General features: G+C 40.2%; 1 protein-coding gene across 4 annotated transcripts in view; it reads right to left on the bottom strand.

Moving 5' to 3' along the window:
* Positions 1-6,918: 6,918 nt before the first annotated feature.
* Positions 6,919-26,878, bottom strand: part of RPAP3 (RNA polymerase II associated protein 3) — a 27,316-nt gene continuing 7,356 nt past the window's right edge. For all 4 annotated transcript variants that reach the window (XM_048499803.1, XM_048499804.1, XM_048499801.1 and 1 more), the window contains exons 4-17: positions 26,493-26,615; positions 23,016-23,143; positions 20,659-20,780; positions 19,518-19,588; positions 19,307-19,435; positions 18,516-18,643; positions 16,266-16,387; positions 14,933-15,003; positions 14,704-14,820; positions 13,231-13,460; positions 11,333-11,522; positions 11,135-11,232; positions 9,636-9,736; positions 6,919-7,488 (exon numbers count right to left, since the gene is read on the bottom strand). In XM_048499803.1, the coding sequence (XP_048355760.1) occupies positions 7,397-7,488; positions 9,636-9,736; positions 11,135-11,232; positions 11,333-11,522; positions 13,231-13,460; positions 14,704-14,820; positions 14,933-15,003; positions 16,266-16,387; positions 18,516-18,643; positions 19,307-19,435; positions 19,518-19,588; positions 20,659-20,780; positions 23,016-23,143; positions 26,493-26,615 (1,722 nt within the window). In that variant the 3' untranslated portion in view covers positions 6,919-7,396. The remainder of the gene's footprint in view (positions 7,489-9,635; positions 9,737-11,134; positions 11,233-11,332; positions 11,523-13,230; positions 13,461-14,703; positions 14,821-14,932; positions 15,004-16,265; positions 16,388-18,515; positions 18,644-19,306; positions 19,436-19,517; positions 19,589-20,658; positions 20,781-23,015; positions 23,144-26,492; positions 26,616-26,878) is intronic.

Below are 26,878 nucleotides of genomic sequence, written 5' to 3'. Positions count from 1 at the left end.
ATGGTGCCAAAGCAGTGGTATTTTATTACTTATGTATTATTGGCACCAACTATACCATGTCACCCTTTCTCTGTGTGTCTGCCATTTCAGCAATCATTTTAGAATATGTGTATATTTCCACACATATTTTTTAAAAATGTCAGGTCCTCAATGCATCCAACCCAAGTTATTTAGGTAAGACATGCAGAAGGAGTTCCATATTTCGAACTTCATGTCTAGTCAGGCAGGCTGGATTAGATTTGGGACTGTGGCTCAAAGGGAATTTGTTTTCTGGCACCCTAACATGTATACCATTTTTTCAATCAGAAATGGCCCCAAAGAGTGTTATACCAGTAAGGAAATGAGTGTATACTTTCCATAATGGGACACGTGGTGGGATTCAAATAATTTAACAACCGGTTCCAGTGGTGGGATTCAAATAATTTAACTGGTTGTTTACAAGCACCATTTTAACAACTGGTTCTGCTGAAGTGGTATGAACCTGCTGAATCCCACCGCTGGACACGTTTCAGTTTTCTGGGGCTGTTTCAGGTCAGAAAAATGTTGCAGTTCTGATCCAAACTGGGCCTGCACATGCCAGGACACATAAAACGTAGTACATGTCTAATCAAAACTCCTTGTGGCAATCATGAGGACTTTGTAGTGTCCCCAGGGCCTAATTGTCTGTGAAAAGAGAGATACATTTTTCCCTACCTATCTGATATTTTATATCCCTTGAATCAGGGGTGCAATCCCTAATAATTTCATCTCCACAGCAAGGGGAGTTACAGCAGGAAACATGCCCACTGAAGTCAATAGAAATGAAAAAATGAAATTGAATAACTAAAACTGAAATTACTTTCAATAATGGATTGAACAAAGCCAATAATGAATTTAACAAAACCAACACAAGTGTTTAAAATACAAAAACAGTGACAAAACAGATGCCAAACAGTTGTTACATTCCACATAGTTTAGATTTTGTATAAATGGAGGGACAAAATTAACATACAGTTTATATATTTTGTATTGAAGGAAAAAAACCAGCACCTCTTCCCCCTAGATGAGGCCCAGTAACACACTAGATTAGGCCTTGCAACAAGCATTGGTGTTGGTTTCCCAGAATTTCCATCTCACTCCAGGACAAGTCCTTCATTAGACCCTGAGAAATGGAATTCCTGAGCTGAACTTGTAAAGGCTTTCTACTAGTATCCATTATGCAGAAATAATTTTCCAACAAAAATGCAATTTAAGTAAATTGTTGAAGATACGTTATAATAAAACTGAGCTATTAACAGTTGAGGTCCAAATGGTCTTGGTGATGTATCCAGTATATTTGGAAGACAGTCAGATCAACCAAATACTTAATCATGTTTGTTTGTCAACAAGAACAAAATAAGATTTATTTCAAGGTTAATGATAGCACCTAGAATTGGGCATCATGTTGTATCACTTTAAAAACAAAAGATATATGATCCAAGAGAGGGTCAATATTTTAATCTATCCATGCATGTTTAAATATCTATGTAAGCACTTACTGAATTATATACCTGACATTTTCAGTCATACATTAATAATTACAGTCCTCCAGTATTTAAATGAAAACAGTAGCTGTGGTGGTGAATGTCAAGCTCATCTCACTTCAATGAAGAAGTTTTTTCATTATTAAATCTACAATAATCTAGCAGAAAATGCTCATTTTTCTGCAGGAATACAAATTCTGTTCATTTTGACATTTAATGCCTATATTTAAGATGATGCTAGTCTGAAAATTACTTTCTGAAGATAAGAGGGAGCCTCTAGTACCAATGGAATGGTAGTGAAATAAATTACTCCATGTATGAAACCTCATTTTCTTTTGTACAGTGAGAAATTTAATGAGATGTTACTATTAACCTGCTTCACTACTACAATTACCAGAAAAAAGGAAAAAATTGCAGAGAACTTTTATTCCCTCCTTTGTAAATGTATATATCACAAGAGGAAATCCTAGAGGAAGGGTTTCTTATTCTGTATAATGGCCAGAGCATGATGTGGGACTCCATAAAAGACAGCTCCTACGAGAACACATGGAACAAATTAGTAACCCTTTGGATACTGCAGAACAATTGTTTTGGTGTAATAGAACCTACTGACAGTTCTCTGTTTCACAGCAACTTGGCTGGATAGTATATTTCCATGATGGGAGACCTAAGTGAAATACTGTCACATCTTGGTCAAAATACTGATGGTGTTGAACTTAGAGAAACAGAATGATTTTTTCATTGTATACCCTTTTCCACAGAAAGTGTGGGTCTTGTGTTAGGCAGAAGTGAAAGTGGAGCATTTCCGCTGGTAAAAATAGTAGAGTATTTATGCCATGTAAATGATCTTTTTTTTAGTGCTGTGCTAATAAACACATCATTCTAAGCACTATAAACATGGTACTTTGCTAAGAGAACAAATCATTATTTATTTTTGAACACTTTTCAGCTGTTGCAGTATTATTTTATTGGTATTATTTTAAATTGAATCACAGACGGCAGACAACCCAAAGCCAGACCCAGCAAGTAGCCTTGAATGCGTATTCATGCATTAAGGAAGAGCATCGCTTTCAGCCTCACTATCAAGGAATGTGGGGAAGAAACCCCAGGGTTAGCCAACATGTCTTCTGTGCCCATCTATAATGCAAAGAAGCTATGGCATACAGCAGGTGGAGTCCTCAGGACGTCAGGCAAGAAATGTCCACTTAAATCTGGGACAAAGGAAAGCAATGTGAAACATGACAGTTTTTCTTGCTACACAATTAGAGCTATTGTGCACAGGTATTTCTTCAAAAATGAGCCACCAACACTGAAGAAAATACTCAATCATGTGGACAGCATCCAGGATCTGCCTTGCATTTCCCAAATGACACTGTACTGCATTTTGAAGAACATTGGCTTTTCCTACAATTGCCGATTTAAGGATTCTGCCTTGACAGGCAAGCCAGAAACCTTAACTTGGAGGCACCGCTATCTGAGAAAGATCAGACAGTTTCAATCAGAGGAGAGGAATATTTTTGTTCTGGATAAGACATGTGTGAATGCAGGGCACACAATCTCAAAATGTTGGCAAGATCAAACTGTGAAGTCGCCCAAACATGCATTCCTTAGGGGTTTGTCTGCAGGACTGAAAAAGCCATCTGGCAGGGGCAGTCACTTGATTTTCACTCACTGTGGGGGCAAATAAGGTTTTTGTGGAAGATGCACTGCTTCTGTTTCAGTAAAACAACAGGGGATTATTAACATGAAATGAATAGTGACAACTTTGAAAAATGGTTTGGAGAGTTGTTCCACAAACTGCTTCCAGAGAAAGTGATTGTGATGGATGGTGCATCTAATCATGCTGTGAGGTCAGAGAACATTCCCATGACTGCAACCAGAAAGGAAATCATCAGGACCTGGCTAATGGAGAAGGGGATCTCTCAGAAGACAGAACAAGTTTAGCCTGAGCTGCTTCTTATGGTATAAAGAGAGCAGCACAGATTCATTTTGTACCATAGTGATCAGATGGCTGCTGCTTCAGAGCATCAAGTGCTTTGCCTCCCTTCCTATCATTTAACCCCTCTGAGTTGGGGTGGAGTTACATAAAAGGACATGTGGCACTTAATAATACTGCATTTAACCTCACACTATTCTCATCAACTGCATTTTAACCTCACAACAACCCTGTGACTTGGGTTATCGTGAAAGAGTGTAACTGGCCCAGGTCACCCAGTGAGCTTCAAGTTACTTTTGGAGGGCCTCAATCATTACAGTTGTAGCACAGTCCTTTTCGCACACCCCAACAGTTAAGCTGGACAGAGCATCATGTGGATGGGAACCTTTCAGTACTGGACTGGCCCAGTACACTGGCCCATCTACCCTCACATTCTGGAACAAGCCAGTATTGTCTCAATTGAAATGAGTCTCTTAAACCCACTTTAAGATTTGAACGAAGTCACTAAAACACTCATAGAACTGCCTCCCACAAGCCACCATCCTGCTTTCCTCCCCCTTTCCCCTGCAGCTGACTCTTTAAACCATGCCAGAAGGATTGTCCTTTTCCTGCATAGACTGCATCAAAAAATGCAGATTAAACTCTCTGTGAGAAGTTTGGAGGCCAACGTTTTTGCCAGGAGCTGGTGCCAGAACTGCTTTAGAGTGATTGGTGATCATCAGTGTGGTAACCAGGTGAGCTTTTGATATTCAAAGGAGCACAGGTAAAAATGGAATGCCAAAAGAGGACCAGTTGCTCAACAAAGTACAATCCACATAACACCAACCAAATAACATAGAACAGTGTGCAATCCATCATAGGGGAGAAGAGATTAGGTGTTTGAGGTCTTGATTTTAAGGCCTTTTGGCATCAGCATTCTTGTGTTCAGTGCTGCTGTTGAGCTGGTGGCTATAGTGCTATACTGCCTTCCCTTAAGAGGAACAAACCAGTGGTGTATCTCCATTGTTCAACCTTCCCCTACCACCGTCACCAGCGTTTTAAGCAGGTGAGTTTATCTTTTGATATTGGGATGAAAAGTATGGATATTTGATCACTGACTGCCTTGCTTGGGAAAACTATTTCTGCTGGTAGAGCAGACAGTAGAAAGCTCAAAACAAATGATAACAAAGGGTCATGCTTCATTGGGCTCAAGATTTACGATGTAAATCCTAAACCCACAGAGTGATGGCAGGATATAGATATATAGGAATATAGGAATCCAAGTAAAATACTATTTATACAGGCGACTCAAACTATTGATTTTGGGTCCAAGCTCAGAGGACTATGGTCCTCCTATTTAACAGAGAACCCAAAAGAGTTATATTTGTCAGACACTTTGTATCCCTTTGTGCTTGTTGCCCTGGACCTCTAACAAAACCCTCAAGAGAATCGCAGCCGTTTAGAGAGCTGCTCTGCCTCCCATTAAGACGTAGAAAATGTAAACTTTCAAAATGTATGCACAGTGTTAGGCATAAATATTTAGAACAGAACCAAAAGAAAATTATAGTATGTTTCCAGACTCATAACTATCCAGGCCATGTCAGGGTGAATGTATGTGCTTATTATTTCAACTTTGGAAAGGTAATACCTTTTCATAAGCCCATTGTGATGAATTTGTCATCCAGTCTATTTCCTGAGATTCATCTACTGAGGAATTTTTTGCAGGTGGCGATGGTGGCAACCATCTGGAGGTAGATCTTCTGACTGGGAAAATCTCAATTAGATGCGGCTAGATCTCCATGACGAGGATTATTAAGAGTTCCTTGAATGTGATTCAAAATAGTGTCCATGTTGCAGCTGTCTAATACTTTTCGGTAATTAATCCTAAATCAGTGACCATTTCATCTTCAACCATGGCACATTTGGTTTTGTTCTTTGGACACTCTCTTTTAACTGGCAATTATAACTAATATTAGGCTTGTGACTTTGAATTATCTTTACTGGTGGATTAATATGAAATAATGCACTGCTTAGAGCTGTTCATGGCTTCCAGTGCAGCTTGATCTTCAGGTGTTAACAATGCTTTGGAAGTCAGCAAGAGCATTCAAGACAGTTTTGAAGTAGTTTGTGAATTCCATGGTTTGGTTTTAATTAAGCAACTGTTATCATAGTAATAGGTCCTTTTCCTGTATATCAACTATGGTGATACTCAGTGGTTTGGATGTAGCATGTGGCACTTCTGAGCACTGTTCCCCAGTGTACCACCTGCCCCAAGTTTCAGGCAAGTGTACAAGGTCCTCGCTTGGTGGTTGACAGATGGTTGCCACCTTGAAACAGCTATCTCCAAAAGAACAGGTAAGCTGTAAGTTGCCTTAAAATGCAGGCTCATGCCAGAAATGTAAGTAAATATGATTATTTTTTGGTTGATAGTAATTGCAAATATGATGCTCAGTGAGTTGTGAGTTGTGGACTGAGTACCACTGACCTGATGGGTATTTGAGGCTGATGAACAAGAGCTGGGGATGCCCGCCAACCAGGGAGGATTTCTATGTTTGCCTGGAGGTTGGGACTGCACCTGAAACATGATCCTGACTTTTCAGCTATAAAGTTTTGCTTTCTCCCTTTGTTGAAGAAGCAATAAAAGAAATGTCCATCTGATGTCACTGTGCTAACCTTACTTAAGAACCCTAAGAAACTGATATAACCTCCCCACTCCCTTAATGGCCAACATGATCTTTAGACTTTGGAAAATCTGGATGTTTAATATTTCTATTTTTGGCGATCATCAAAAAAGTTAATGGAAGTTTGGGGGGCAGGAGCACTGTGATGGTTAGAGATGGCATGGCAAAGCCAGTGCTGTATTCCCTTCCCCTCTCCCCCACCCTACTTGGACCCAAAGTGGGAGGGCCTTGACCAGATGACAGGCTCCATCTACTTTCTTTCCCCAGAGTGCCTCACCAGATGACAGGCCCTGTCCCCTACTGCTCCCTCTCCTTCCCTCGGGGTGGGTGGGCCATGACCAGAGGGTGGGCCCCCTCTCATTCCCCTCCCCCTGCTTCCACCAGTGTAGGTGGACCAGGCCAGAAGATGGACCATCTTCCCTTTTCTTTCCCCCTCCCCTTCCCCATGCCTGAATTGTGGGTGCTGGTGGGTGCCGATGCTTGAGAATGCACACTGGTGTCTCAGCAAACACTGGTGTTGCTCTGTGGCAGCCTACACTTCCAGGTTTTGCCGCTACAAAGCTGAGGCACAGCTGGCTGCTGGCACCTCTGCACCCCCCTGACTGTGAGGGTGCTCCTTGTGCCAGCGGAGGGGACAAGGAGCACCCTCACAGGCAGGGGGGTGCAGAGGTGCCAGCAGCCAGCTGTGCCTCAGCTTTGTATCATTCAGCCTCCCCACCCCCAAATCTGGATTGCTGTTATCTTGGGTAAGAACTATGCAACACCCACTCAGAGTAAAAGACAAAAAACTGTAAAAACAAGAGTAATTATTCAAACCAACTTTTGGAATTAAGTATTTGTAAATTTATTTATAAGAACAAAAATCCAAAAGGATTTTAACAAGCAAAAATCTTGCTTGTTACAGAAAGATTGTAAGAATTGCATAACAGCACAATGTCAGTTGAATTCTACAATATGAATGAAAAATCCTGCTTAAATCAAGGGTCAGCTACTGCACTGTAGAACGTCTCCTGATTAACTGGAAGATCAACGCTAGGCATTACACCTTTAGCTTTTCATAAGCTTGAATCCGAAGAACCATGCATGCAGCGTTCTTACCCAGCCAATACAGATGATTGGGAACCTAAATAATATGGGAATCAGCACAGGGGAATACAATTGGGATTGTGGAAATTAACTCCCATATTTATGAGCAGAAGGCACTTTGCTCAGGTTGGAATCTCTTCCTAAAAGTTACAAATGCCTTACAGTAAAGGTGCACAGACAGTTGGTGTCTTCGTCCATACAGATGTAGGCAGCTAGCCACAAATTCTGTATCTTGTCTTGAGGTCTTTAACTGAAGAATCATTTAATCCCACCTGTTCCAAATGACCAAACAATGAACGCACAGCTATAAATAATAAAAGATGAAAGGAATTTAGTGATGCTTCACTAATGAATTTATTCATTCATACCCTTTACAGTACAAAGGCCAGCTTCCATTCTATATATAAATAATGCTCATTTCAAAAATCCATCATAGGACCTAATTTCTCACACGATACTTCAAAGGAGTGAATTAACTATATACTATCATAAACTCTTGAAAAATCAACACAACAAGCAAGTAACAGTAACATGTAAATATCTGAACCGGTCTCTGCGTTCGGCAGAGGCCAATTTACTGGTGATTCCTGGCCCCTCCATGATACGGCTGGCCTCCACCCGGGCCAGAGCCTTTACAGCTCTGGCCCAAGCCTGGTGGAACGCTCTTCCTCCAGCTGTCCGGGCCCTGCGGGACCTCGTTGAGTTCCGCAGGGCCTGCAAGACTGAGCTGTTCCACCGGGCCTTTGGGGAGACTAGCCGTTGATAGGGGCCCCCTCCCTCCCTCCCTCCCTTCTTGTTCTTCTTCATGAAGACCTATAAACCCCCACTCTGGGGCTTCTGTGGGAATGATAACAGGAGCCATCTGGAACTAAAGTATTAATGCTGCATTTTAATAGAGTAAGGTTTATTTTTATCAGAGCCATCTTAACTATATTTATATTGTATTTTAATTGATTGTGCTCTTTATATTGTTCACCGCCCTGAGCCCTCCGGGGGAGGGCGGTCTATAAACCTAATAAATAAATAAAATAAATAAATAAAAGTTCTTTAAAAATGGATAGGACATAATTTTTAAAAACTTCTGTAGTTAGCAGCCAATCATACTTGGCTGATGAGATGGGAATTTCTTTATTACTTAGAAATCTTATGCAACAGAAACTTATATTTACCAAGCAATGCTGCTGGGATTCTATTTGCAGAGGTAGACAGCCCCATCCAATGGGCCAGCTTGCTGCCCCCCAAAAGATGCTGGGGGTCTTAAAATGCAAAAAAATCTTCCTGCTACTGGTAAGCCCCCAAGAGGATTAATAAACTTACACCACTTTTTGGGTGGCAGAAGTCTGAAGTGCCAGCCACTGAGGCCAGTGGCCAAGAGGAAGCCAACTAACATAGGCTCCTCCCCTGGCCATGCCCCTGCTTAGCTGGCAGCACTGCAGAGATGCTGGTGGAACATGCTGCGCTGTGTCCCTCCACCAGGGAGGGCCTTGGCGACTGCTGTCATTGGATTTGCCCCTCCACCGGAGAAAGTGCTCCCACTGGTGGATTAAGCCCCCTGCTCTGGATGGGTCTGAGATTCACTTTATCCATTTGTTTAATGAGTTTAGGTATCCTTGTATAGGAACTGACTATATGTAATTCTTCTATCAAAGTCAGATACTTTGCTGGAGTCTCATCACTAGAATCGTACAGATTAACAGTACAATCCTGGGGGGTGGGGGCAACAGTGTATATGCCACTCACACAGTACAATCCTGGGGGGTGGGGGCAACAGTGTATATGCCACTCACACTAGCGTAAGGGTACTTACACTAGTGCTGGGGAACCATGTAGCAGCACAATGTCCATGTACCAGTAGAGCTGTGGCACCATAACTTCTCCAGTGCAGGAGCCAGCATTGGTGCCAAAATGCTGGGGGTGGGGCTAGTTTTAGTTGGCTACCTGAGCCCTTTCAGTCTGAGAATGCCCCCATTTGCTAGTGCAGACTTATGCAAGCAAAATCAGTGGCACAGCCCATTGAGCTGCATGGGCCGCTTGCATGATGGAAGGGGCAGCATCATTTTCAGCTTGCTATCCACGACACAGCAAGCCTCTTTGGTGGTGGTGCAGATGCATCACCCCTGGTCATGATACAACTATTCCCCCAGGATCTCATCATAAGGCTGTAGAAAAAGACTTACATACTTTAGTTCTGCTGAATCAACAATGACTAGTAGGGATGTGGAGTTTTTACAAAAAACAACAACCCAATATGTGAAGTTGCATATTCTTAGTAAATTTCAGAACAAATTTTCAGAGCAAATTATTTTATTTCAAAAAGATGGACAGAAACCTTTCCTTAAAAGTTACAGCTCAAGATTCTGCTGAAGTTATTGCCTTCTATATCAGCAGCCATGGTAATCTCAATTTACTGATTAGATTCCAATAGTAATTTAGGGCTAAATTTTCACTTACCTTTTTTCTCTGAGTCTGACATAAACAGTACTGCCATATCAAATCGTTTTGATTCCGACAGTTTCTGCAGAATTTCTAAGATCAGAGAAGGCTCCTCTTTTCTACAAGAGAGTAAGACAGTTGCAGATATGAAAAAATAACTTTGGGAAAATTTATGACACAAATATAGTACTGCCAACCTCAAGTCAAAGCAGAGTGTGTGAATTAAAAACTAATACTTGCATGTCAGTAACACTGAATAAATAAATCAGTATTTAAGCTAAAAGCTCACCTTATGACAAGCTGCAAATCAAATATGCACCTGCTGATAATTTAAAAATCAAGTCATATTGAGAGACACAGGAACACCTTAAGAAACTGTTCTTGTTAGCTTAACTTCCAAAATAAGCACCTTGAAAAAATAAGTGAAACTCCATTTAAGTAGTGAAACTCCATTTAAGGAATACCTGGGATTCCTCAGTTATTTAAGAGCAATATCTCATTGCTGACATTCCAATTATACATTGCTGACATTCCAATTATACATTGGAATGTGGGATTCAAGTGGTGGGATTCAACAGATTCGCACCACTTCGGCAGAACCGGTTGATAAAATGGTGCTTGTAAACAAGCAGTTGTTAAATTATTTTAATCCCACCACTGGAACCGGCTTTTAATTATTTGAATCTCACCACTGGTCCCACCTACATATATTCCGATAGCTGTTCTCTTAGCCTTATTTCCTGTTTGAAAACCTCATCTTACCTTGATGAAATTATCTGGCTACTCCTCTCTCAACATCTCACCTCCAAATATGTAGTATAAATGCTTGGCATTAGACATAGCAGCAAGGATGTTGCACATCCTTGTAATTATGTAAACTAAAAAGTGAGAAGCTCATATGGCTCAATGAAGCAGTCATATACAGTTCAAATTTCAGTTCCTGACATCTGTTAGAAAGAAAACAAGTCTACAGACTCCAGGACATTGCTGTCAAAATGAATTTCTCATCTCACAAGTCGTTGAAAAGCAAATTTTTCATGATACAAACTACCTAGACTTAAACTCTGAGACAAACCTCAGAGGCCAAAGGCTTATCTTTAACTATGTGCTTTGCTTCAGAAGCTCCAGGGCCTCCAAAGTACACTGTAAAACCAGATGAGGGAAGAGATGATTGTCATGGTAACTCTGTTTATGGATCGTTTCACAGCAACCCATTTTGGATTTTCATTCAAGTATCAAATGTGTACAAAAAGCATCTCAGCATTTCAGTACGCAACAATTTTGTTAGTTGTTTCCCGACGTTTAAATTGTCTGCTTTAATTAATAGAACATCACATCTATAATCTGAAGAAGCATTAATTTCAAGTATTGACATCTTGTTTGTTTCAATCAGCTCCACAATTAGTGTTCAGTGAAGTAAGACACGTCATATAAAAAACATCAAAACAGCTTTTCTGGACTCAGCCCAACTGAAAAGCACACGTGTTGAACAACAACCTAAAAATTCATCAACTTACCTAATGTAAAATCCCTGCAGAGTTTTCAAAATTTCACTAAATACATCTGGATCCAAGGAGTTTTGGAATAGATTAGGGAAAAGTGATGGATCAATTTGCTTTGGGAAAAACACACATACAAACACAGTTAGAGAAGATCTGAAATACGATCTTGTTCTAACCCAAATTTCAGCTTTTTTTAAAAAAAAGTTATTTTACCTTCAAATAAGTGTACAACTGATCAGGGAAACCTTTTAATTTTCTGAAATCCGATTCCAGCTGGAAAGCATTCAGGGGGACTGAAGGCACAGCAAATATAGATTCAGGAAGGAGAGCTGGGCTTTCTGTCTCAGCCTGTTTTTTCAAACTGCAAGACTGTAGAGCAGAGGATGGTCCCTCTTTCTCATTGCTAAGAGGTACAAAAACATTATTGTGGTTCTGTTTGAAAATTTGCTTTGAGAAACATCTATACCATTCAATGACATAATAAGCAAAGTACCAAGCTCTGCTATAACAAAAATATCTTCAGGGCTTCTGCCCTAATACCATCAAAATGAATTAAAGTTTGTCAGCAGATCTTGGTGGACTGTGCACCTAAATCTGCACTAACAGTCTTATCATATTTCATTTCACTTGCTGGTGTCCTAATATCCCTTAACAATCTGAGTGTATTTGGTACACATATTTCTCCTCCTCAAACCGTGTACTGTTTTTTGCCTCCTCTAAATTATGACTAACATAACTCACATGAGCACCCATGCAACTAAATTGCACAGAGTGAATCAGGCGAGAAATAAATGAAAACACCAGTGGGGAAAAGATCCCTTCCCTGAAAATGATAGCTTACAATAATGAAGGAAGAGAAGAAAAGATGAGGATCATAATACAAGTTTCAAACTACAGCTCATTTGACAAAGGGAATGATTTTGCACCAGCAGTGACTGTTTTGGACTAGACCATTTCCCAACATAAACAGTAGCTTGCATGAAAAAGCAATCTTACACAATAAACATTTTTCAAAGCTTAACCTTGCAAACAATTCACTTTGAAGTACACAACTCTTACAATGCTCTTTAAACAGGCCTAGGTATACATAGTTATAATGTTCCTGGCAATCATACAAGGCTTCTAGCTGAATTCATTTTTTTAAAAGTACCGAAATACAAAAGACAAACACTTCAGTTACTGAAAAATGCATCTTTGCTTCCATGTTATATTTTTAGAAAGGAACTTTGGAATGAGGAAAAAATAAATAGAAAACAAACTGCTTAATACATGTAAAACCATGTGCCAATAAAACCATGTTTCAAAATTATGTTTTAGAAAGAATCCTCAGTTCCAGAGCACTAACAGTGAATTTCCATAGCTCCAAAAAGTCAAACATTTTTCTAAAATTTCATACTGCTAAAGTAAAAGCACATCAAACGTACAAGCACCGTCAGCACTGATTACAGTGCAGCCACTTGCTCTCCTGTAATTTATCTGTCATTCCATTTGGCTTACTTTCAAAAGGTTGAAACTTGACTACAAGAATTAACTTTGTCAAAAGGATACCATACATAGTGTTTTCTAGAAGCTATAAGATGTGGGAATAAAAAGCCTCCACACTATTGTGTACTTCACTTCATTTGTGTACTTCACGTATTGGACCAGGAAAAGCAGTTTTGAAACTTGACATCTAAGATCCATTTAAAAGAAGCATGTTTTGCAGTCTGAACAACTGTTTACATTAACTATCTTGGGCTAAATTTTCAGGAAGTTAAGGAAAGAAACAAAAGTATCACTAAACATTAGCATGTCAGTTTCATTAACATTTTTCCATAAACAAAGGATTGGATCCTATACCTTGGTTCTGCTTCCGCTCCCTCTGTCCATTATGAAGGCAAGTTTCCACCGAACAACACCATATTTTCTGGCAACAGACCCTTCCACTCACAAGACGATGTCCATCAAGGAACTGAATAGTGCCTAGCACAAGAACAATGTGCTGTGCAGCACAGAACCACCTCTGTACAAAGGAGGGCAGCATCACAAACAGGTCTAGGATCCAAGCCAATTTATCTACGATACCCCTGCAACCTCCACTCATACAGGATACTAAAAATCAGTGCACTTACTGTATAGCTAAAGAATCACTTATTTCTTCAATTTTCAGTAGCTTTGCTTTGGGAGTTTCAGTCGGAGAACAGAAGTAATCTTTCCCTGGATTCTTTGTAGGCGCTATGATTTGCGTTGGTTCTGTACTTGAAGAAATGGGCCAACCAGTGTGTAGGTCGATGTTAGCTGTTGAATTAATGCTTGGCATCTCATCATCCACTTCTTCAATGATTATTCTTCTCAAGGGTTTCTAAATGCAACACATATCTGTAGTAAGTGGTGGGTATATAGGTTCAGTTTTAAGCTGATGAGCAACAGGAAAGCAATTGTGGTAGCGTATCATAGTAAAAATGGCACATGGCATGAACTTTTGTAGACAAATCACTCAAGATGACACCAGACGCTGTAATAGACTGTTGTGCTCATGGAAATGGCTCTTCCTTGCCTTCCCACAGAAATCTTCTGTGACTCTGAAAACAGGGGAAACAGCCTCAGAGAGAAAAAGGGGAAAGAGCCTCAGAGAGCCTCAGGGGAAAGAGCCTCAGAGAGAAGAGTGAAATCATCGCTCTCTCCTACCCTAGCTAGCAGAGCAAGCGTTCTACTCAAGAAAAAAAATGGATATTTTAACCATTTCTTCTGCCTCATTTGAGCCCCCCACCCCCAATGCTGATATTTTGTCCACCAGGCTCTCCCAACCCTTGAGTCTTTTTTTTGCGGTGTGTGTGTGTGGGGGGGTGGGGGTGGTGGTGGTGGTGGTGGTGGTGTCACAGGGAACTAACTACAAGAAGGAAGTGAAAATCCACCTCCAGAAGTACCTTCTACAAGTGCTTCACAGGATCTACCCTATAAGATCCTATGGTTTAAGAGGGTATAATACTGCAGCTTTTCAGAAGTTAAGGAAATCCCACTCCAGTCAACATCTCCTACACAGGGAATCCTATGCAAGGAGCCTTGAGTATCATTATCAAAGACAGTTGGAATACAAATATAATAAGTACATAACCACACCAACTGAAATCATTCAGAACTGTCTACAGCTTTACCCTGCATTCTCTGCCTTCCCGCTGTTAAAGTATTTTACATTAAATTGTTTTAAGTATTAAGTATTTTACATGTGCAAGGAAGCTATTCAAAGCTTGCTCTCCTTCTCCAGACAGCTTGATTCCCTTTCTTACACAGCTTGTCCTGGTTCCACCAACTTTTTTGTTCAGAGCATAAAGAGTTAACTGTTAGGGCACGAATAAACTAATGGGAACAGAGCACTAATAAACTAATGGGAACAGACAGCAAAAACAGATCAAACCAGCTTCAAGAAGCAAGAAATCTTGGCCACAAATCTCTAAAAATGCAATGAGGAAGCAAATTAAGGATATACTTGTGTTTAACACAAGTTCTTGTTCATTAACTATTTGTACATGCAGGAATTCTTATTCAGAAATATCAGAAAAAAGTATTCATGCCTCTATAATTACATATCTTTTCTTTTTACTTACTATTGATCTATGATGAATGGGTTTATCAATAGGTTTCACTAGGTTTTGCAGTTCCATCTCATTCTTTAATAGTCCAAGACATTTCTGATTGGGGCACAGGCCTTTTGTGATTAAGTCCTTTGAAATGATTAGTCAGACAGCCATTAATATACATTTGAACAATTCAAAGTTCACAAAAAAGAACACTTAAAAATTATTTACTGAAAATGCAAAATAGAAATACACTTACATTCTTAAGTTTTGCCATTTCATTAATTGCTTGCTTATTTCCAGGTTCCAGCTTCAAGACCATTTCAAAATCTGACAAATACATACAAGAAAGGCAAATGGTCACATATACTAACCTATTTAGAGAATATACCTGTTTTTAAAAAGACAGCTCTTTGGGAGATTTCCCATTGGCGATTAATCCTGGAATAGTCACCCGAAATATCCAGGTTTCCTCGCAATCGCCCCACTGCTGAACCACAGAACAAGATCAGTCCTGTTTCTGGTGCTCCCCCCCCCCCCCTTATGGGATTTTCCTGGACCTGCTTATATATGCACCGTTTGGAAAAAAACTAATAGGAGATGGGGCTACACATTTGAGGGTCCATAACTTTGGCCCCCATGAACCAAATTTCACCAAACCTGGGTGGTATCATCAGGAGGGCCTCCTACAGACACCAACCAGGTTTTGTGAAGCTTGATTTAGGGGGTCCAAAGCTATGGACTCCCAAAGGGGGTGCCCCATCCCCCATTGTTTCCAATGGGGGCTAATAGATGGGGGCTACACATTTGAGGGTCAATAACGTTGACCCCATGAACCAAACTTCACCAAACCTGGGTGGTATCATCAGGAGGGTCTCTTAAAGATACTCTGAAATTTTGGTGCTGCTAGCTTAACAATTGCACCCCTGACAGCAGACACCCCCACCCCCTTCCCCGGGACAGGCCTAGACATCTTCACTAGAAACATGCTGCAGTGAGGATGTTGGAACCTGGATGAAAAGGTGCCAATTCTTTTGAAACTTGGTTGTATCTAGATTAAATTTTCAGTGGGAATTCAGTCTTTGTCTACACAAGTTATCAAAATCAATATTACTGATTCACAAACCATCAAAATGTCAGAAGCTGGGTTCTATTGTATTGTATTATTTGATTTGTATACCGCCCTCCCCTGAACAGCTCAGGGCGGTGAACAACAACAGTATAATACCAAACATCAGTAATCATAACATCAAGCAAAAGAAAATCAATAAACATAGCATCAATAAACATAGGACCCACCCCCTGCAGGTGTTTCCAATGGGGTGGGTGGGGAAGGACTCTCACTCCTTTCTGTGGGCAGCAGGTGAGGGTACTAAAGAAGGTTGAGCTGTTTTCAGTGTGATTTAATTAGTGTGGTTTTATGCAGTTGTTATGTTTTGCCTTGTTCTAATAGCATTAATATGTCTTTGAAGGCTGTGTTTAACTGGTGTTGGATTACTTATATAGCTATATTTAAATGGTTCTATATTATCAACTTAGATGTGAGCAAGGATTTACTGCATCAAAACACACTGCTTCATTGAAAACTTCACCTTGTATAGCTTCTTCAAGTTTTCCCAGTGCTCCTCTAGCAGTTCCTCTTCTAGCATAGGCTTTAGAATATGAAGAATCCAGTAATAAAGCTTGACAACAATCTTTCTCTGCCTCTTCATACCTCAAAGAGAATTTTATAACAGATTACTCATTGTTGCCTATCACATACATACACACTATTTTGATTATTTACAGCTTTCAATTACTCCAGGTTGACAGTCAAGAAGTGGACAAACATGCAAGTGTTATTGTGTGTCGTATCAGGACCTCAGCACATTATCTGTTCCTTTTTAAAGTCAATCTTGGAGTCTACATGAGAAAGTGCTAGGATTAATCAAGGCAAGGCTGGTTGGTCGTCTCCTTTTTAAACTTGGAAATTTTTAAACATTCACCTTAAAATACAGTAAAGAATAACATTAATTTATTTTAAACTATTTTTAGGAAAGACTTATTCTGCCAATCCTTCAGTAAGTATGCACCTTTTGACAACTTAATCTGGACAGAAGAGCCAGGCATCTTCTCTACCGTTAACATCACTGCTAGGGACTAGAAGAGACTGCCATATATAACAGCATGTACCCTTTTCATCAAGGCTGGCTACCAGAAGAGCATTTGCTTTCCAAGACTCCTTGCGGGCTGAGAATGGATCCTGTGAGCTCAAGCCAACCTTACATCCATCCTTGGACAATAACCACGCAGCAACTTATTTGCGGGTAAAATTTTGGCCATAGCCGGAGGTATTTATTAACAAGGAGTTAACAGGAAGACAAATTGGTGCATACTTACTGGGGGGGGGGGGGGTGATCAATGCATCTGGGCAGCACATTTGCTATTCCCCAGAGCCACCCAATTCCTCAGCCCGCCTGGTGGAGGAATTGATTGCAAAGGGCAAGATTGTACTGGGCATGCCAGTTCGGCGATAGACCCATTTGGTGCCTGTTCCAATCTGTTCCAATCTGCCGCTAGGGCACAAGCCTGGTAGCCCCTGCCAGGCATCCTGCCCATCGGCTTGCTCCACCCCAACCCCTCAAGGAGGTGTTATACCAGGAGAGCACCCGCAGCTCCCCCTTCCCAACAGATCACACACACACACACACACCCATGCACAATCTGCCAGCCGGCTATGACAGATCAAAAAGCAATAAAACAGAAACTGAACATAACAGTAAAATAGGGACGGGTGGGCGGGGCAAACTTTACCCTATGTGAATGCCAGCATATATACCAGGCGCCCGTTGATGACACAGCTCCTGCACATGCACGGGCCGGGTCCTGATGCAGCATTATTTCCCTTGTAAGGGAAATGATGCTGCCTTCGCCAGGGCAGGCCCTCCCACCTCACAATGGTGGGCTGCGCAAGAGCCACAGCCGCACCTTATGGCATTGCTGTCAGAAAGCATAGGGATATGATTCAACTCAAGCAACGTTGATAAGGAGGCTTTATGCCTTGAAGAAAAATATTTGCAAGCGGACTTTATTGCGAAAACCGCTTGTGCTTGGCTTCCAGAGTCTCGTTTACTATTTCACCAAAAGAGGACTCACGAATTTAAATGTATCTCAAAGCACTATAAGATATTCCATTTTAAGGTACGTTTAAATACCTGTGACTGCTTTTGGCAGTCAAACTTGATGAAAAAGATGATATAATAAACACTGAAAAAAGAGACATGCATTACAGATGCTTGTCATAATCTCAAATTCTGTCCAAATCCAAGACATTGAAAGCTTCATAAAGATGCTGTATCACAGCAAAATATGTAAATGGAATCAATCACACACTTGTAAGGTGACGCTAGTGTTGAACATATTTTTTCTACATAGCTTTAAACTATTCTCAGGCTTCAATTGCTATACACACTGACTGGGAAGCAAATCATTGTGCAGAATGGGATTTACTTCTAAATAAACATGCATAGTGCAGTTGGTGTCATGCATGATAGGAGTAATTGCACAATGTCTCTCTGCAATTTTATAATTTTTAATTTTATACACCATCTGTTTGAAGTCAGCACAGCTTGCTTCAGTTCTCAAGAAAGAGGAAGACCAATTTCATGGAGTTTTAAGAGAATGGTAACAGCCCAGCTGAGGTGACAATATAATCTCCCATAGTTTATGCCAAAGTGGAATGAAATGCAAGATTTCCTACTTGCACATTTTAAAGAAGGTTGTGAAAATTAGAGGTCAGTTATTTTAAAGCTGATGTCTAAAAAAATATACAGAGAAGTAACTGTAAATACAGTACCACTCACTTTTGGATTTTTAGATAGGCCATAGCTCTGTTTGCTGGGAGAAGAGCATTGGTGCCATCTGCTGCAATTCCACGTGTGTAACATTCTACTGCCGCTTCATATTTACCTTCTTTGAAATATCCATTACCCTAAGATATTTGGGAAGGAAAAAGGAGAATTTATAGTGCAGGGAGCCAATATATTTATACCCATCAATAACTCTCTGAAAAACCAGTCTATATTAAATAGATATTAGGTGTCTCTAAAGAGTATCACTGATCTCAAGAGTCATTAAGAAAAATTATACATTAAAAATAAAATTTATAAATGCAAAATTATATAAAGAAGACAAGCAATAGTGTTATATTATCAGTACTCTGGCCATTCATTCTTGCAAACAACACATCTCGTCAATAACAAATTTCCTAAAGCAAAGTAATCTGTTATATAGTAAACACTGAAAGTAAGATGTTGCCAACTAAGGACTGAATTGTAAGTGGCAAACAGGAAAAGCACTGATAACCCTGTAATACTACAAGGAGGTTACCACCACACCAGGCGGACTGAAAAAATAAATTCAGTTCAATTATCTGCTGATAAAGATTCTCGTCCTGTATCAACCATGTTTAAAAGTTATTTAATCAGGAATAGCCCAGTCCATTTCTGTTTGTCACAGACGCCGTGAATGAGACTCCAGTTCCACAATTAATAGATTTGCTATGTAAAAACACCCAAGAAATGTGACACATGATCTCATTACTGTAAGATTCCAGCCTTCCAACCATCCCGTTCTTGTTAAGTATTTTATTTACCAAATCTTTTTCTGCAATAGCCTTTTGTTTAAGCTGTTCCATATCAATTTGTTTAATTTCTTCTATAGTTTGCACGCTCTTGTAATTGTCTGTTTCTTCAGACTGAGAATTTTCTTTTGACATGACAGCCTGGAATATAAAAGTAAATAATATATGCAAACCATTGCTACTATAAAACAAAACTGTCATAGTATTCTAAGAACTACTTTACCTGTTCAATTTTCCGAAGTTCACTTTTTGCTTCAAAGTTATTTGGATCCAATTCTAAAACTTTTTCATAATCTAAACAATAAAACATGTGAAAATGAAATATTTTCAAATCCTGTACTAAATGTCAGTGTATACAGGGGGAAAGGAGATAGATGAAGCATTAGAACAATTATAATTAGCCACAACATATTATGTGTCAATTGTAGTTCTTCCACAGGTGACATATCATCACAATGATACACCTAAATTAGGAATACCATATACTACTCAGATTGGAAGATGACACTGGACACATCTCTGACTTGTCTAGGGGGTAGTAACAGAAAGCTTCTAAAATCGAAATGTCTTAATTTTAAGAGAGTACAAAAACTTACTGTCAAATTTCTGCACATTGTTATTGTTCAATAAATTTTAATTAGGAAGGAGTTAATCAGCATGCAACATATTCATTAGTTAACTCATAAATCAAATTCAGATGCAAGCAATGGCTGGGTCCAACCAGATTTTCTATGGTAAGAAAGGAACGAGCCAACAGAAAAAGGCTACACTGAGAACTGCAAAGTCTGCATTTTTAAAAACCATATGTGGTAGGGGCTGTTGTATGGAAAGAAATTGGGTAAGACACTGAAAAAGAAGACGAGTTAGATTTATATCCCCCCTCTCTCCTGTAAGGAGACTCAAAGGGGCTGACAATCTCCTTTCCCCCCTCCCCCACAACAAACACCCTGTGAGGTAGGTGGGGCTGAGAGAACTCCAAAGAACTTTGACTAGCCCAAGGTCACCCAGCTGGCGTGTGTTGGAGTGCACAGCCTAATCTGAATTCCCCAGATAAGCCTCCACAGTTCAAGTGGCAGAGCAGGGAATCAAACCCAGTTCCTTCAGATTACAGTACACCTGCTCTTAACCACTGGCGTAGTACCAAGGGGGCGGTGTGTGTGCGATGCACTGGGTTGCGAGCCCCTGCGGGGGTATGGCGGGGGTGTGGCAGGGGCGTTTCAGGATGGGGCAGGATGCAAGGCGCACGGATGCCCTGGGCACAGTTTCCCCTTGCTCCACTCCTGCTGGATCCAACCTAATAAAAGAGGTATAAACAGTTCAATAGACATATATAGTTAAAACAAACATAAAAGAACCAAACACACCTTCTTTAGCACCCATAAAATTCTGCAAAGCAAAGCGAGCTGCTCCTCTTCTGGAATAAGCCTTTGTATAATTTTTATTTATAGCAAGTGCTAAGTTACAATCTGATTCCGCCACAGAATACCTGTAATAATACTGTATGTTTGTTACTCAAAATACACATGCATTCAATACAAACATCTGTAGTGGGGATGCCTTTCCAACTGCTTGGTAGTCATAATGATGGTAAACTGCAAACAACTTTCAGGAATATTACATCCTGGACTATATTCTGTTCTTCATTGCCTCAGAGTACAGTCTGGGGTCTGCTATTTGCATCCCCCCTATAAATGATTACATATTCAGAAGGCAAGGTTGTTGCTGATTTCAGTACTGTAAGCCTACATCTTTTGGGAAGGCACTGGCATTCCATTCTCATTCTAAAATATTGTTTTATCTAGTACTAAATCCACTGGTCTATACTACTAGTTCATGAGCTTCTGAAGAGCAACCCTCTGGTTCAGGAAGAAACTTGCAGAACATGATCATGTACCACAGCTCTGCTTCGCCTATTTATTTGTCCACAAGCTATCACTGATACTTCCCAGAAAACATAAACAACTCCCAGTAGATTACCGAACACATGTATGCAGATTTTGGATTACACCATGTGATGCCCAACATCCCTTAAAATCAACAGATGCAGGAATTACTTATCTTTTGGTTTCACTTATTTACAGCTTTTCTGTAAATTTACAGTTCTTCTCTTGCTATAGGAGTGACATCCAAAATTCACCCAAGAATTCTGCATACTGGGAAGCTTCAACAAGCAGAGGGAAGGGGACAGAAGCTGCTACATATTTAATGGGAGTATCAGTTATACTTGCACATTTTTCTGGAAATCTGAACTCTGTCCTTCCAAGCAACACAAGATGCTAGAAGAGACAGCTGTGCTTCAAAACGGGTCTGAAGCATGCCAAATCTAACAAAAAGTATTTATCAGCACATATTACTATATTTATAATAGGTTAACAGCAACAGTTACTATAGTAAAACAACAAGAAAACTGGTAGAAAATGTTGAAGTTTGACTCCTGCATCTCTGACTAAGTGGGTGCATTTTTCCAAGACATAGGACAGAAAAGCAAGGAATGCGTGGATTCTCCCAGCTTAATCCCAGGGTTTTGCTCCAATAATCTTCCACGAAAAAGGTGGCGTAAATCCATTTAGCCCAATAGGGATTCCTTGATGGTAGGGAGGCTTTTTCATTTTGCAAGCCACACCGCACCACTGGGAAGCCTCCATGGGAGTGGCAGCCTGATGTTGCTGTGGCTGGGCATCTGGCCTCTCAAGTGGGGCTGAAAGACTAAAACGCAGAAGAATCCAAATCCATGTGTCATCATTTATCCATGAGGTCTGTGAAACTAGGGACTTTTATTGATTTGAAGTCCAATAGGTGTGCCCATATGACTCTTTCAGTGACTTTCTGTGACTCAATCACCCCTGCACTTCAACATAAATCCAATGATAAAAAGCAAAAGAGAAGTTAAATATGCATTTTAGGCAAGAAAAGGGTTACTTCTGAAAGTTTTCTTTGGTAGCTTGCTTATGTTGTAGAAGAGTATAACTGAACTCTGTGAAGAAATGTGCTGAAAAATTAAACTAAAGTGTATCTTTTCTGTCATTGAAAGACTAGCTTTGAAAGAGTTTTTACTCATACATTTCAAAACATGGGCTCGTGTTGTTTTTCTGGGATCTCTGAATTTTGGGGTCTTGGAAATGAACATCTATAAGGACTTATGGGAAAAGAGACTCCTGATGATCGCATACCAGGGAAAAAAGAAGACTTCTCCAACGCAAACTCCTTAATAAAACAATTAAATTTAGTGCTCCTGGAAGAGCTGATTCCAGAGATGAGGGGTCAAAGGGCAGCAGCAATGTTCATATTTCATTCATTAAAGCATGTGCAACTATTTAAGTAGTGTATTATTTTTGCCTTTGGATTCTTCTTTGCTTTACTGGCAGCATATATAGAATAGGGCTCCAGTTCTTATATTACTTCAAAGAAATGAGAGAACAAAATCCATCTTCTTCCATTTTTAAAAAGTTGGGACAAACTAAACTATGAATTTAGAAACAAATGAGTCCCGAAAGGATTCTAGCTTCTTAAATACAGTAATGAATCTTGAATAGAAAGCTTGAAGCTTCTGAGTCAGAACAAAATGTGACAGAATCTTTTAAGAAAGGTAGTGATAGTATAACAGAATTGACCTCATATTCTTTTACAACACAACCACACAAATGAACGTAATTCTCAGCAACCTTCCTTTCTTACAATTACAGATCAAGCAAAGCACACAGTTTTTCAACATAAGCCTTACTTTTTCATTCGAAAAAAGGCAGACGCTCTGTTTGTAGGTAAAACTGGATTGTAAGGATCTGCATTCATTCCTTTTGTATAACACTCTATTGCAGCATCATAATTTCCTTGTTTAAAATGGTCATTGCCCTGTTTTTTTTTTTTAAAAAGAAGAGAACACACACATTGGCCAGAGCAACCAATTGTATTGCAATCTTTCACCTATCTACTGACTTACTTTCTGCCGGTTTCTAGAACCGAGAGACTTAATTACTAACTATGCACACCTTAGACTAGTGTAACCTAATCAACATGGAATTACCATTTAAGACATCCAGAAACTTTTAATTGGTTCATACAGATGGTACTCAACTATTAATGGGCATAATCACCAAGAACATATTACTCTTATTTAAAAAGCCTGAATTAAATGCAAAACTGTTTTGGATCCAGTTAAAGTGCTCGCTTTACAGCCCCATCCAAGGTAGGGCCGAATCCGCCAGTGGGTGTGGAACAGGACCATGCTGGCAGATTTGCTCTCCCAGGGCACTTGCCTAGCAGTGGGATGCAGTGCCAGCATTTTGAGGGCATGGCTGGGGGAATTTGGCTTATTTTGCCAGTGGCTTTAGACTTATGCCACCCAAAATATGTGGGAAGTATTGATGGAGATGGGGAGGCTTTTCTGTTTATGGTGATGCTAGGTCTCTTCCTTATGAACATCGAGGGCCCCAGTCATCAAGGATGCCACACTCTGGATTTGATCTTTGGGGCAGATATGGATGTGGTCCTATCCTCTGTAAATAAGCGCCATGGTCTGACCACTTCGCTCTTAAGGTCCAGATTGAAATTGCTATTCCCCCCTGCTTAGGCGACAGGCATATTTGGCCCTGCAAGCAGAGACTTATGGACACCATTGGGTTCCAGAACATCCTGCGGAAGTCACCACCTGCCAGCAACTATCTTGAAGAGCTGATAGGGAGCTGGGAAACCAAGCTCTCCGAAGCGATCAAGATTGTTGTGCCACGGCGTCCTCTCCTTCCCTGGTTCAAATCTGCCCCTTGGCATACTGAGAACTTAACAGGAACTGAGACGACTGGAGTGAGTATGGCGGCGTACTCGTGAAGAGGAATTGAGACACTCATTTAGGATGCTTATGAAAGCCTGTAAGAGTGCAGTGAAGAAGGCAAAAAGAATATTTTTTGCCACTAACATTGATGCTGCGAGGTCACGCCCGGCACAATTGTTCAGGGTAATTCGGACACTTACGACCTTGAATACAGGCAATGGCATTTAGTTGTGAGGCTTTTGCGAGCTTTTTCGCAGGTAAAATCTCATCTCTCTGCTGTGACCTTCCTGCCACATTTAATACAGTAAATGAACTAGAGGACCCTTGTCCATCTACTGGTCCTTGTTTAGACCAATTCAGACTGCTTGACCACACTGAGGTTGACAGGTTTTTGGCTGCTACTTGATCCACTACTTGTTCCCTTGACCTGTGCCCATCATGGCTGGTGAAGGCCAGGGACGAAGTGCTATGGGACCCCTGTTGAAAATTATCAACTTCTCCTTGAGCAAAGAGTATTTACAGGGTGGTTAAAAGAGGCAGTAGTCTGCCTGATCTGGCCAATTACCGCCCGGTTTCGAATTTATTGTTCCTGGGTATGGTAATTGAGAGAGCAGTAGCAGAACAGCTACAGATTTTCCTGGATAACGAAAAAGTTTTGGATCTCTACCAGTCTGGTTTCCGTGCTGGTCATGGGATGGAGACCATGCTACCTAACATTATGGATTAGGTCTGTCTCCAATTGGATCGAGGTGAGATTGTGCTGGCCTCATCAATGAAGAATCTTGGCATGACCTTGGATTCTACCCTTTCATTGGAGGACCAGGTCATGAGAACAGCCCAGACTGTGTTTTTCCACCTTTGCCAGGCTAGGCAGTTGGTCCCCTACCTCTCCCAGTCCAACCTCGCTACAGTCATCCATGCAATGGTCACCTCCAGGCTAGATTACTGCAACTCTATGTTGGCCTACCTTTGTCACTGATCCAGAAATTAAAGCTTGTTTAAAATGTAGCCGCAAGGCTGCTTACAGGAGCAGCCAGCAGAGACCATATAACACTGGTCCTGGGATATCTACACTGGCTGCCAGTTGAGTACGGTGTTAACTTATAAGGCCATAAGTGGCCTTGGACCCACATACTTGCCGGACCGCATCTCCCAATATCACCATCAGATACCTCTCTGCTGAGCGGAGAGGAATCTACTGGTGGTCCCAGGCCCAAGCGATATCCGGCTGGCTGTAATAAGCGCCATGTGGAACATGCTGCTGAGTGATATCAGGGCCCTGCAGAGCCTGATCCAATTCCACAGGGCTTGTAAAATGGAGCTGTTCTGCCAGGCCTTTCCATCATGTCAGCTGGATGTTTCCTGATTATGATATATTCCCTGAGCCTCCTGTGAGAGATACAATATGTCATGCCATTTGGGATTTTTAGTTGGATTTTTAAATGGTTTTGTGATTTGTTTTTATTGATGGTTATTTTTAGGTTTTTATGAATTTTATGTATGAGTTTAGGCTTTATGCCATTGTAAGCTGCCCTGAGCCTTTTGGGGGGTAGGGCAGAGTAGAAATATAATAAATAAATAAATGTATGTATGCACACACATATGTTTACCATGGTTTTCTGTATTCTAATAAGATTTTCAGAACATTGAGTTTTGACATCTTATATGCAACTGTAAGAACATCATGCAATATAATACAGCAAATCTGCCACAGACAATAAAACCTATCGGCATTAACAATTTGGGAGGCCTGAATGTTTGAAGTCCAGCTTGGGTAAGTGATGACATTAAAGTATTTCTTAATTAAGAACAAACAGATACCCACTCTCATACAAACAGTTTTTGTAAGCCCTCAAGAAAAAGTATTTCACAACTGAGTGGTGGTGCTAAATAATTTTAACACAGCTTATGGTACAAAAAATGGAAGCTTCATTATACCATGGGAACTTATTTTACTTTGAAGACCAGTACCTTTTCCAAGCTGTATCATAAACTGTGGACACTTCATTAGTTTTAATGCATTATAAGGGCTTCTTTGAGGGTGCAAAAAACAATGCTCTCAGAGAGAAAACCAAGCTGTCAGGTTGCTGGCTTACAAAGTTTTAAATTGCAATTTAATATATTTATTTACAGTGTTTTTAAATTGTTACTGTATTTTTATTGTAAAATGTGAAAGTACATTGTGAAATGTACTTAATTGATTGGTGTTAGCCGCAATGAACCCCACTTTGTGGTGTGAAGGCAGGATATGTAAATAAAATCTGGATTTCCCCCTTTCAATTTTAGATAAGTAAGAATCACTTTTGAAATCTCACACTGAACTAGCCAGTTTTTTCAAAATAAAATTACGATAATTCAAATTCATCTAAAAGATTGAGGGTGAGGGTGGGTATCAAGAGTTAGGTGCCCTTCATTTTAAAACAAGGCAACAACCTTTTCTTTCTCAGCAAGTGCCTTTTCTGTATCTACATGAATTCCATCTTCTTCAGAATCTGACTCTAGAGACACTGAATCATGGGTACTGTCTTGCTTATCTAGTTCTTCGAGGATCTTATCCTGAAATGAAGCACATTTAGAAACTCTTAGAAGTTAAGAACTATTACAAATTAAGCAGCATAGATATTAACAATCACTGTGTTATTAGAATACTAGTAACATGTTATCAAAAGACTTTCAACAGCAGTAGCTTCTTCTGCTGGCATAGAAAAAATATTCTCTTCCTTTGGACTGATTCATTTCGAACTGAGAAATTGTTGGGGACTGATAAAGAAAGCTTGTTTTCTTTTACATATTTGAACAAACAAGAAAATGAGGATGAA

This window comes from Sphaerodactylus townsendi, linkage group LG06 (genome assembly GCF_021028975.2).
Source record: "Sphaerodactylus townsendi isolate TG3544 linkage group LG06, MPM_Stown_v2.3, whole genome shotgun sequence".
Lineage (NCBI taxonomy): Eukaryota > Metazoa > Chordata > Lepidosauria > Squamata > Sphaerodactylidae > Sphaerodactylus > Sphaerodactylus townsendi.
This window is presented reverse-complemented; position numbering and strand designations above follow the sequence as displayed.